Genomic DNA, 13,369 nt, shown 5'->3' on the forward strand with positions numbered 1-13,369 from the left:
CTTTTATATTGGGTAGGGTTTATCTGAAAGCCACTTTGAGATGAAGAAGGATGAAATATAACATGGAAAATTCCAGAAAGGGTCCAAGTATCAAATATTTTTAAATTCTAGTGTTTACAAAGTAGTACTCACTTGGGATTGAAAGCAGCCAAATCAGTGTGTGCAGCATCCATAAATAGAATACAAATCAGTTACAATGGAAACAAGATTAAATTTAAAAAGAGAGCACCCCCCTACAACAAGCTCTTAGGATGAAGAGAGATGGACACTGATAGGGTGCCATAGCCAGACTGGACTTTCCAGTAAAGCTAGGAATATGGAACATTTTGTAAGCAATTGGCCCATGGACTGGAGAAACCTTCCTCAGTTAGTTCCCCCCACCCCATCTCCTAATGTCTAGGACTTTCCTTTTCACATTATAATCAAAAGTAACTTGTCCTGATTCCAGTTCCTTTACTCTTGGTGGAGAAACTGAAAATCTAATCTTACTAGAGTTAGTGGCTAATAATGGTCCCGTATTACTAATTAATAGTTCAATAGAGCAATGGTTCTCACACTTAAATATGCATCAGAATCACCTGGAAGGCTTGTTAATATACAGCTGGCCCTACCCCAGAGTTTCTGATTTAGCATGTGTGGGGTGAGGCCCAAGAATTTGTATTTCTAATTTCCTGGAAGCTGCTGCTTCTGGGGACCACAGTTTGAGAACCACGGCAATACAGGGACTCAAAAGAATGAGGCAATGTCAGGCACCTGGGCAAGGCCAGAGGGGACACTATTTGGAGGCAAGTGGATTTTATTATGGCCCTCAAATCCAACATTATTTGCTCCTACATCACCTGTTCTTAGGGCATGTCCATGTTTGGTTTCTCCTGCAGATAGAAGATTCTCTGAATGGCTGAAGTGCCACCCACATATGACCCCAGAATTTGGACAGTTTCTAAAAGAGATCAAGGCCATGTACTTCCAAAAGGCACATTTGTGGGAACATTTGTGTTCAGTCAGTGCAATAAAGCCACAGTTCAGTGGGCACAAGCAGCAAATGGGAATGCCCTGATGGGGCCTTGGCCACGGAGGTGAGATTCACTCTAGGACACGAGTGAGAAGGGCGTGTAGGTAGGATCTCCTTGTTCCCACAGCAAGCAACGTGCTCTGGCTCAGGACGTCTGGCTTCACCTCTTTATGGGTTTTCATGAAATAACCCAAAATTAATGATAGACAAAAATTAAGTCTAGACTGCTTTACAAAACCAGTGCAGTGACAGAGGGAGAGAGTACAAAACTGTACTCCCTGAGGTCAGGACATCTTCATCTCCATGAGGCCTAGCCTAAAACAGGGTGCACAATGATTGTATAATATTTTTGATTGACTTATGATCATCTTTTAATCAATAAGTTGTGTTACAATGCTGAACACACAAAATCTACTTATGTCAAACTCCAATCCAATCTGGGTATAGATTTGAAAGCCTCACAAGAGTTCTATGAGACTGGCAGGGACAGCATTGATATCCTTCTATTACAGCCAGGGAAACTGAGGTTCAGTGTGAATTGGGTGGTCTCTGGACCTCAGTTTGCTCTCTGTGAGTCCAGCTTGGTAGTGTCAGAGATATATGAATGGCTCTCTCTTCTCTCTCTCTCTCTCTCTCTCTCTCTCTCTTCTCTCTCTCTCTCTCTCTCGATATACAGATATAGATCTAGGTATAGATCCATGAGTGTCCTTCTCTGCTCTGTAGCATCCTGGGCACTCTGGGCACATTCCACTAGAGACTCTTAGGGGCATGATTATGACTGTGAAGGAGGCCAGTGTTTCAGCCTATAGGAAGCCCTAACGTTACAGATGACACTTTTATGGTAAGGAACTCCATGGGAATGGCACTGAGTATTATCAGGTTGACCAGTTGGTTGAGTCAACCTCCCACCCAGTGAAGGGATTCTTTTAACACCCTTGGTAGACGGACATCCAGAGAGTGTCCAGGTATCTTGTGACCACCCAAGGGGACTGATACTTCTCAGGGTGATATCTCCTACATTTGAGTAGAGAGTTGTGGTGGGGGGAGTGAGTAGGTGGGGGCGCAGGGCATGTCTGGGGTTACCGGTCACCTGTGTCAGGGGCGACACACTCGCATTTGTAGGTGGTGATGAAGTCAGGCTTAAAGTCCATGTTGATGGGGTAGTACTTGAAGGCACCGATCATCTTCTTGATGGCATCATAGATGAAGATGAAGCTGATGAGGGTGGAGAATCCCTCTTCGGTGAAGCGGGTGATATACTTGATGATAAAGCTGGCATCTGTGGCCACCAGGATAAGGCACTGGATGGCTGAGTGTAGGCCAATCCAGAGGCGGAACTCCATGTAGTCCAGGCCATTGCCTCTGGAAGACAGAGGGAAGGGAGGGACCTCCAGCCCAGGGCTCTTCACTGTGCTTGGTTCTCCAGACTCACCCTGAGTGGATCATCTGTCCCTCCTGTGCCACAGATGCCCTCCTAGGAGCTGTGAGAACACTAGGGACAGGGACAATTCCTGGGTTGGGTTGTCTCCTCTTTGTAAATTCTGGGAAAGAATTTCACAGGGGTGGCAGGAAGAGGCTAAGACATCTCAGTTCTCACAACTTTGATAACAAACACCCAGGGTAAATGAAAAACAGGGAATATCAGAGTGACAGAGCTGGGGGAGGCCTTAAAATAGACTTATGTTGTAGATGAGGCAACTGAGCCCAGGGTGATCACAGGAGTTGCCTGGGTCAGGATGTGGCCTTTGGACCTCCAGCTCAAGACTGCACTGACTTCCCATCACAGTTGCTTACAAGCACAGTGGTGTGAATTGTTTCCTCTTGTCTTGCCTCCATGTCTCCCTATCAGCTATGCTAAAAAGCACTAAGATGGCTTAGAAGCAGGTAGCTGGAGAGAGTCAGGAAGGACCTCCTGGCAGTCCTTCCCATAGGTAAAGACAGCTTTGATACCTCCTCCCCCTGCCTCCCTTTTAGGCCTATTCTCCTTCCTGGCCTTAGTGTACTGCCCTAAGTGTGAGAGCAGGCACTGGGAACTACCAAGGGCACCTACTTGCTGAAGTCGAAGAGGAGCTTCTCAAAGATGAGGATGGGCCCTGTGCTGCTGAGGATGATGAGGGGCTGTCCCGAGAAGAGGCAGAACAAGGAGCCGGCCATGGCAGTGCCTAGGAAGCTCTCCATCACTCCCTGGGAGATGAGGAATATGAGTCTCAGCGGAAGCTGGAGAAGGGGCCTCTCAGCATAGGTTAGAACCCAGCCAAGGGCCCAGGCTACAGTGCTCATCTGTATTCCAGGCCCTCTCCTCCAAAAATTCTCCTTCCTATCTCCTATTCTACAACCCCTGCATCACCACTGTTAGTCTCAATTTCCATTTGGATAAAGGTCCCACATGACTTCCTTTTGGCACCCTACAGCTTAGAAAATAGGGCTGCCAGTGGATATGCATGTGATTGTCCTCATGCCCAGTCTACTCCCAGAGGACAGTCCATTCGTCCATCCAGTTATTTATTCATTCAAACATCTGTTAGGTGCTTTCAGAGGTCAGACCACTCATTTGCTCAAAATCCTTTAAATAAGTTAGAAAGGGAGGGAGCCAAACCATAAGAGACCCTTAAAAATGGAGAATAAACTGAGGGTTGATGGGGGGGGGGGGTGGGAGGGAGGGGAAAGTGGGTGATGGACATTGAGCACTGTTGGGATGAGCACTGGGTGTTGTATGGAAACCAATTTGACAATCAATTTCATATTTAAAAAAATAAAGAAAAGAAAAAAAGAAAAAATCCTTTAAGTGCCTGCTCTGTACCAGCCATTTTGTTAGGTATTGGGGGCCCATCAGTGAACAAGATAATGCATCTTCAGTCTAATGGGAAATACAAACAAGTAATCAGGCAATGTCCATACAGCACTTTCTCAACCTTAGTATTATTGACATTTTGGGCTAGATAATTCTTTGTTGTAGGGGGATGTCCTGTGCATTTTAAGATGTTTAGTTAGCAGCATGCCTGGCTTCTACCCACAAGATGCCAGTAGCACCACCCCCTCCCAGTTATAACAATCCAAACTGTCTCTAGATATTGTTCAATGTCTCTTGGGGGTCAAAATCATTCCTTGTTGAGAATCACTGCCAAGGAGTGTGATAACCAGGGATAAGTTCAAGGTGTCATAGGAACACACAGTAGGAGTAAGGGGAGTGGTCAGAAAGGCTTCCTAAGAGGTATATATGTAGCAGCTGAGACCCAAAATATCAGCACGGAATTGACCAGAATAGGGTAAGCGGGGTGACAAAAAAAGACTGTCCCAGGAAGAGGGACTCTTATTTACAAAGGCTGGAGCTGAAAGGGAGGATGCCTTTGAAGAAGTGAAAGATGATCAAGATTGATGGAAAACAGAATGGGTAAGAACAGGAATCTGCGAAAGGGTTCCTTGGGAGAGGAGTCTTGAGAAGTAGGGCCATGTCATTCATGAAGGCCATGTGGGGAAGCTGGGACTTCTGAGTCATGGATGATACATGCATACCTGAGTGAACCATGGTGTCACTTGCTATATTGGGGGTAGCAGCAGGTCTAGAGGGAAGGCAATGGATGCGATGCTGGCCCTGTGCATTGGGGGATTCCTGGGGGCAGCCATGTGGACATACCCAGGAGAAAGTTGGATATTGGACCTGCAGCTCAGGAGAGTGGTATGGTCTGAAGAGAAGCATTCATCTCAATGTATTTGGGAAAATAGGTCTTCCATCTTGATGTCTGAGTTTTCCAATGGTTCTACCCTGAAGGTCCCATGGGAAAAGCCCCTTGCCTGGGATATGGGCTGGTATCTCTGTTGACTGAGGTTTTCCCCAGGGAGGCCTCTGTTATTGTCATGGTAAGAGCTTACCATCTTTCTAAACATGTCTTAATTCCAGCTAAGAATTTAAGAGTGTTTAAAAAAATATGCAGAGAAGTCCATAATTAATAACTTAATTGTGCTGATTGTTCATTCACACCTCAATGGGGAAAGTATCAAATAACAAAACAGATAATTCCCCTTAAAAGTCTGAGCATCGCATAACGTATAGAATTGTTAAATCACTATGTTGTATACCTGAAAACTAATATAACATTGCAAGTCAACTATACTTCAATGATAAAAATTAACAAAAAAGACTAGAGGGCAACTGACACTGCTTAATAAATATAACAAAATAAACTAAAAAGTTTGATCTATTTATGTCATCCTTACATTGGACTTTAGTAACATGATTTAACTTTAGATCTTTTAATAATTTTGGTTATTATTTTTTTTGAATGGCAAAGGATTACAAAAAGTGATGGTCTGAACCCCATGGTGGATGAAACCCAAGCCTTGGTTTTGGGATAATGGGATGAAGCTCATTACTGCCACCTGGTGGCAGCAGCTTTTATGGAGGTTTGCACTCATGTTCACAGTCCGCACACACCTGATAATTGTCAGTGGCATCCCCCAGAAGCCCACCAAAGGTGATTGCGTTGGTGATACAGCCGAGGTAGATGAACAGGATGGCAGAGATGGACTGAATGTGGAAGCCATCGTAGAAATCACTTAGGAACCAGGGCAGCTTCCTCTTGATATCCAGACGCAGGCCACCGAAGAACCTGCTCAAGACAGGCCCGGGGGCTGCTTTCTCACCACAAACACCAGTGCAGGGTCAGGGCTATTTACAGGAGCCTGCAGAATCTGGGGCAAGGAAGGGAACTTGACTAGAGGTGGATGGGGACAGGGATCTTTCCACCAGAACATTTAAAGACAGGGAAGGATTTTCATAGGACTGAAAGTTTGTGGTCAACAACATCCCTACTGGAAAGGTGGTCACAGGCGGCCTGGATGGGAGAGGGAAAGCCTGATGGGAACATGTCCTGGAGTAAATCTAACATTCCATGGGGAATGGAAATCCTGGGGTCCACAGAAATCCTGGCCGTCCTCTTCAGTGATGTCCCTGATCATCTGCAGGACACCTCCCTGTGTTTGGTAAACATAGATGCGTCCAACTTTAGGAGAGAGTTAGACATCCCATATTTATCAAGGGTAGGTTCTTAATCTTATAACTAGTTTCTTTATTCTCTGGAACAACTGAGTGGGGAATTTTAGGCTTAGAGATAGTGTTTACTGGGTATACTATTGCCCATAGCCCCTAATGCAATGCTTGGCATGGAGCAGGGTTTCTTAGCCTTGGTATCATTGACATGTAGGGCTGGGTAATCCTTTATTGTGGGGCTGTCCTATGCATGTAGAATGTTGAGCAGCATCCCTGGCTTCTATCCCCTAGATGCCAGCAGCATCACCCCTCTAACTGTGACAAACAAAAATGTCTCTGGACATTGTCAAATGTTCCCTGGGGGAGGATGGGGGTGAAGGCAAAGTTACCTCCGATTTGGAACTACTGGCTGGCATAGAGCCAAAGGTATATAAAACAGGACTCCATTCTCAAAGTCATAATTTACATATAGCTTTGTAGGGCCATGTCCTCGTCCTTTCCTAAATTATTCCAAGAACCAGCAAGGAAACCCAAGCCAGGAGATTCCCTCCATCCTTTCTCTTTTTAAAGAAAAAGAGAAAAGAAAAAATTTCAGATGGTACTGTTATGGATTAAATTGTGTCACCTCCAAAAGACACATTAAAATCCTAACCTCTATACCTATCATTGTGACCTTATTTGGAAATAGGGTCCTTGCAGATGTAATAAAATTAAGATGAAGTCACTGCGGTGGGCCCTAATCCAGTATGGCCGGTGTCCTCATACAGAGAGGAAAGTGTCATAGGAAGACACACACAGAGAGAATACCACGTGAGGACGCAGGCTGAGATGGAGCTATGTGGCTGCAAGCCAAGGACACCAAGGGTTGGCAGCCACCAGAAGAAGCTGGGGAGAGGGAAGGGAGGATCCCACTCAGAGTCTGGGAGCTGGTCTTGCCCACACCTTGATTTGGAACTTTTACCTCCAGAACCGTGAGAGAAAATTTCTATTGTATAAGCCACCGAGAATGTGCCACTTTGTTATGACAACCCTAGAAAACTCATACAGGAACACAGAGTATCTAGAGAAAAGTTTGGGTTCCTCCACTCCTGTGCTGGGCCCCACTTCCCTTCTGCTGCAACCCTTATGCGGGATCCAGAGAGGTTTGGAGGGCGTGGGGAGGAAGAGTGCAGAGGCCAGACCCCATGGCCGGGAGGGGGCGCTGCAGGCAGAAGTGGAGAAGGTTCCCGCAGGTGGGTGAGGGGAGAAGCCTAAAGGACGGCTGGCGTCGCCGTCAAGCCTGGGGTGGGCACCTTCCCGTCCAGATAAGCTCTTCCCCGATTTCGTGCATGGCTGGCATCTCTCCGTCCTCCCCGCTGCTCCCTCCGCCGGCCCCGCCGCCACTGCCGCCGCCTCCCGCGCCGCCTCCAGCAACCGCTCCGCCTCCGCCCACAGAGCCGTTCATCTGGCCTAGCTCCGTCAGGGAGAACACGGATTTCCTGTACGGAGCAAGGGGCAGGTGACAGCAGGGCTCCCAATCCTGGGACAAGCTTAGCTGTTCTAGAACTGTTTGGAGAACACCTCTGACCTCGCCCACAAAAATCGTGAAGTATCTTAAAATGCAGAGAAAAATGCCAAAAATGAACTTGCAATACCCATGCACGGGTCACCCACACTTTATAGATGTTCATATGAAGCATATTGCTTGCCTTTTTTTTTTTTTTTTTTTTTTTTTTTTTAGAGCAATAAAACGACACCAGAAAAAGAAATAGTGTAAACTAATTCATGCTGACCAGAAAAGCCAGAGACAGACAGACTCGGAGCTCCCTTTGTACCACTGCCCTCTTCTGCCACCCCTCCATCCACATACATACCTCTTATCAGCAGAGGGCACTTTCTTGGGGGGCTCAATTCGGATATTTGGGTCCCATTCTCCAGGGGAAGGACGATGACCTCATCCAGAAATTCATCAATCCCTGCTATCAGATCTTCCCGATTTCGGGCTTTATAGGCCACGTCACTGAAGAGCTGGGGAGGAAAGAGTAAGGGGACGTCTTGCTGACTGTCTGCTTCTTATCCACATCCTGGGAACACATCACATATAGTTTTGGAGAAGATTCCTCTGAACCATTGCTCCTGCCAGCTTACCCTCTGTCTTTGAGGTAAGGACAGAGCCCCTCAGGTGAAATTAGATACAGTGGGGAACAGCAGGGCCTTGGGGGAAGACCTGAAGGCCAGGTCTCTGTGCCCTAGCTGTAGGACTTTGGTTGAGTCACTCAACCTTTCTGTTGTCAGTTTTGCACACAGCAAGCTCATTAGAAAACCTATGCAGAGTCCAGTCCAAGAAGCTCAGATACTTTAAATCTGATTATAACTTCCTAGCCCCTCAGCCTCGGAGGGTCAGGCTGCATCATTCCAGGTTGTTTCCAGGGTGTTCTTTCTGATTTACAGATCATGCCTGTGTTTAAAGTCCTCTAGGCTCCCCACCACCCCAGGCACAGAGGGAACACTAAGCTGTGCCTACAGGCTCTGTGTAGTCTCTAGCTCACCTCTTGCTCTTGAAGCTCTTACACTGAGCCTAAGTCAAACCACTTTTATCCAGCGTCTCCATCTTCAAGCTTTGGCTCTTGTTCTCTTTGTCTGGAATGCCTGCCTCTTAGGCTTATGCAAGGTCTATGTAACTCCTGCTCATCCTTAGCTTAAAGGCCCCTCCTATGTGAAGCCTCACCTGGCTGCCTGGACAGTTAGCATATGGTTCATTTTAGAATTACAGGTCTGTCTCTCCCACTTGATTAGTGCTCCTAAAGGGCAGGGACTGTTCCCTGATTCTTATAACCCTCAGTGCCTTGCACAAGCCTGGCACACAGTAGGTGCTCATATGTGCCTTTTGGATAAGTGAGTGAATAAAGGCACAGTGCTTGTTGCAGGAGCCATGACATTCTGGAGTACGTGCTTCTTGTTCCCACTTACATCGTCTACCATGAGGGTTGCAATGGCACGGCCAATTTCATTGTAGGATTTTGATCTCCCAGAAGGTCCAAGCAATATGAACAGAAATCTGCAAAAATATGATGGAGGAGGAGGAGGAGGAGGAGGAGGAGGCAGAGGAGGAGGAAAGTGAGAAGGAAAAATAGAAGCAGGTGAAAAGGATTCTCTGGCCCTGGACATGATTCATTCTTAACTCATGAATTGACCATACACTTGTCCCTTCCCTCCTTTGAATCCCACACTTGCTTTGCAGAGGCACCTCTTCACTCCCTCCAGCTCCCACTTGAGCATCCTCACCATTGTCTTGTTGTCCAAGCCCAGCCAATGGTGTCTGTCTCAGCTGTTGGCTTCTTTTTTTAATGATTATTTAAAATAAAATCTAAAATACTGCCCTAGTCAGAAGACTTTCTTCCCCAGCAATTCCCTAATTTTCCTTCCACATTTTAGGGGTGTCTCCAATAGCACTTTGGGACCACTGCCTGGACAGCTGGCTTCCTTCAAGCGGGTGTGGGGGCAGATTTCAGTGGCCCTCACCTGGTGGGGACAGGGACCTCAGTCACTCCTCCCAGCATGGCTGACTGGATGAGACGCACAAAGGCAATAAATGGCTGGTCCAGGAAGTCCACCTCACCCACGAGTACATTGGAGGCTTCTGAGTCCTTGGGGATCTTCTTCATGAATTTGTTTTTCCGCTGGTCAGGGAGGGGAAAACAAGATACCCATGGATACTCACATCAGTGGTTTCAGCTCTCAATCCCTCACCCCCCTTCAGATTGCTGTGAAGGCCTAACTTTAAAAAAAATTCTCCATGCACTTCTCAAGAGACTGAAATAACCAAACAATTTCCCTATTCTGCAGATGAGGAGACTCAAAATTGGTTAACCCCAGGACCAAGTAAGCCTTAGTAGATGGGAAGGAACAGGCGATGATCTGAACCCTAAGATATTCCTTGATGGGGGAAAACTTTGCTCAACTGAAGTGTGAGTCAAGGGGTCAAAGAAGAGAGCCCAGGCTTGCTGGCCATCAGGCCTTATCTCCCAGCCCCCTGCAGCACAAGCAGATGGGAGTCTTGGCTCTTCCACACCAGGTGCCCAGCCCTCCCTCTCTGCCCTCACCTTGGGTGACTGTGGAAAGGATGAGGCCCATTCTGATGACAGGGCAGACATGCTTTGTTTTCCCTTTGCCATCAGCTTCCTGGTTGACAGGAGCCCCTGGACCCCACCTCCAAATCTGTGAGAGACTTCTGTGCCCCTGAGCCACCACCAGGGGAACTCCCAGGAAACTCAGCTTCTGAGACTTTCCGACTTAAGACCACTGAGATGCTGGGGGCTAGTGTCTGTTCAGGGCAGGAAGGTCAAATAGGCAGAGCGAGTGGGGTCCAATATAAGAAGCACAGGAGGCAGGCCCTCATCCCAAACTTATTCCCACTCTGTCCGTGTATGACTTCATTCATAGGGTTAAGATACTGACTCCTCCTGAGTTCTCTTTTATAATGAAAATGCCTCAGGGACAGTCATGTACAAGCCTCTTCTCAGTCTTTAACATCATAGGTTATGTTAGTTTTTCAAATTGCTTCTCCTTGGGTACAAGGGGATGAACAAGGGACAGAGAGATAATTTTGTACAGAGAGGATGGAGAGGAAGGCTTTTGTAGGGGTAGGGCTGGTGGAAGTCCAAAGTGGCCAACAAAGGAAGAAAGGGCCAGAAGGGGGAGACAAGTGCTAACGAGAGATCCCGTGGACACCACAACATTGCCCCCCAATCCCTCCTTGTCTGGAATCTCTATTTCTCATAAGCACAGTGTAGACACAGATTCCTTGTGTCTCTTCCTGTTCCATGTCCCTGGGCACAGGCAGGGGCTACTCTCTGATGCACTCATGGGGGGCATGATACAGACTGGGCTCGGCAGCCTACCAGCAGAAGAAAAGGCATGTGAGCAATGGCTGCACCCTTATAATCTTTGAAATCTAAACAAATAAGCAAACAAAACTCTTCACAGCCACCCAGCTAATAGCACCAAGGACCCTAACAGTGAGAATAAGTATGGCCAGATGTTAAATGAGAAAGCCAGAGTCCCAAAGGTTCAAAAAGTCCCTTTGTTTCAGGCATAGTCAGCTGATTCATAAGGAGGTTCTTCAAGATGGAGGGTTGGGTGTGCCAAGCAGGTGCTATCCCCCTGACAGGACAGGAGGAGGGGAGGGGTGGCAGGAATGCCCTGGACCTTGAAAACAACAATGCTTTGGCGTTATCCAACCAGCACATCCATAACCCAGGAGAGGAGAAGGGGCCCTTGCAGATTGTGACATGTTTGGTAAGGAGGTCGCCATGGTGGTGTCCCAGAAATGAGCCACACTGGCATTCTGGCCCTCGTGGCTTGGCGACAATCTGGACATGGGTTTGTCTAACCGGGGCCCTGCCGACCCCACTTCCTGAACTCCATGGGAACTCTGGTCCACCTCTGCTGAGTCTCTGCACACAGTGAATCCACGCTCTGCTCACTAGAAACCTGTTGACCTGTCTAGGGCAGGTGTGGAGTTTTAAAGAAAGATGGACCTAAAGGGCACCCACTGGCCTGCGAGCCATTGACCCCACAACAAGCAATGCTGCTGCAAATACTGAGAAGCAGCATCACTCAATCAGTCGGGGGAGCTGTATGCCGGGCTCCAATCCCTAGATTGATGCAGCTTTGCCTGGGGAAAGGGATAGCTAGCATTCTTATTACCACTTAGATATTTATTTAAATAGTCTCTGAAAGACTTTTACTAGGCAATGCTTTCTTATGGTGGCTTTACCGTCTGTGTGCATGACTATAGTAAAGTGGGTTTCCTCTCTAAATAATATTCCAGAATATTCCTTCCCAAGTCACCCCCAAACTAAGGACTCTAGAATCAGATTGCCTGGGTTAAATCATAGTTGTGTTACCTTTCAGCTACATGAACTTGGGCACATTATTTAACTGCTTTAAGCCCTCAGTGTCCTCATCAGTAGAATGGAGATGATAAGCATACCTTTGTGATGCAAACAAAAAGCTCTGTGCAATGTAGTGCATGCAGCATGTGGACCTGAAATGTTGGTTGATGCTGTTATTGTTATTATTTTAGCCACCAAAGGGACTTTGGGACTCTGACATGAGGGACTCTTTTTGTTTTGCTTTCCACCAAACTTGGGGGTGCCTTGAAGGCCTGGAGGTCACCCACACTCCTGAGGGATTCTCATCAAATTTCAGGTTTCCTCCATCACCTTTCTTCCTATTTCTGGAGGCACAGGCAAGGGGACCATCAAGATGTATGAGGGTTGCAGTTGAAGGTGGCCGCCACTAGAGTTCCCCAGGGGCAAAGTCACAGGGTACCTTGGTTGTGGGCCTTAGAACTTGGACTCAACCTGTTTGTAGGATTCTGATCTCCTCATGGAGGTTTCAGCCAAGCTGGTGGGAGACAAGAACTGATGTCCTGCCCTGGCCTAGGAGAAGACACACTAGTGGGCAGTCCAGTCGATCCACTGGCAGTGTTGTCTCCACAGTCAGGCCCCACTGCTTTTCTCTGCCAACCCAAGTCCCCACTCCATCCTTAAATCCACGACCTCCATGCTTGGGGGTTGTGGAGAAGGTGAGACTGTGTGCTGGTCTTCTTCTGTCCAACAAATCCCAAGTTCAGGGACAGCTGGCACCTCATCTGATCATACTTCTCTGTCCCCCACTCCCTGAGCACCTGGCACAGAGCCAGCATGTAGGGCTTAGTGAGTACCTGACTGATGGGCTGGGCAGTCACAAAGGCAGCCCAGAGCCCCCACCTGGGTCCTCCCTGGGGACTCCTATTCCTTCATGGGAGTGGAGTTCTGCCCATAGGGGCTCCCTGTCCCTGAAACCAAAGGCACCTTCCCACCCTGGGCCTTCACGGTGGCCAAGGACCAGGCCTTTACTACCTGGTCTGTGTTTGGGGTGCGAGAAATATCATTCATGCTCCTGCTCTGGGCGTGACCTAGGAGAGAAGGAAAAGAAGGTCCATCAGAGGAAGTCAGGCTCCTGCAGGTCCTTTTCCCTTTGTCCCTCCACATGCTTCTCCCGGCTTCATAACCAAAGCAAGACCCCCTGTCCCCTCATCGCTCGGCCCCTTGGAGCTAGCCTCTGCTCCTTTTCCTTCCCTTTCTTCCCTTCTACTGCAGGTTCTCCTTTCCATTCTCACCCCTCAGTCTGCTACACTCTGCTTTCTATTCCTCCACCCCCACCTTCTTGGGCAGAGACCGAGATGTCTGCTCTGCGCCAGGCACTGGAGGAGGTGAGGGACACAGACACATGATCAGGTGAGGTGCCAGTGTCACTGAGTTTGGGCTTGTTGGAGAAAGAAGACCAGTTTCACCTCTGTCCTCCATGACCCATATGAGTGTTTAAAAATGGCCAGGTGTTGG

The 13,369-nt window shown here is 47.8% G+C and overlaps 1 protein-coding gene across 1 annotated transcript in view; it reads right to left on the reverse strand.

Moving 5' to 3' along the window:
* Positions 1–13,369, reverse strand: part of SLC4A5 (solute carrier family 4 member 5) — a 92,031-nt gene that overhangs the window by 25,708 nt on the left and 52,954 nt on the right. The window contains 9 exon segments of the mRNA XM_042932750.1: positions 2,103–2,374; positions 3,063–3,196; positions 5,445–5,619; positions 7,292–7,477; positions 7,853–7,919; positions 7,922–8,006; positions 8,949–9,036; positions 9,501–9,658; positions 12,887–12,942. Coding sequence (XP_042788684.1) covers positions 2,103–2,374; positions 3,063–3,196; positions 5,445–5,619; positions 7,292–7,477; positions 7,853–7,919; positions 7,922–8,006; positions 8,949–9,036; positions 9,501–9,658; positions 12,887–12,942 — 1,221 coding nt within the window.

The sequence above is a fragment of the Panthera leo genome, chromosome A3 (genome assembly GCF_018350215.1).
Source record: "Panthera leo isolate Ple1 chromosome A3, P.leo_Ple1_pat1.1, whole genome shotgun sequence".
NCBI lineage: Eukaryota > Metazoa > Chordata > Mammalia > Carnivora > Felidae > Panthera > Panthera leo.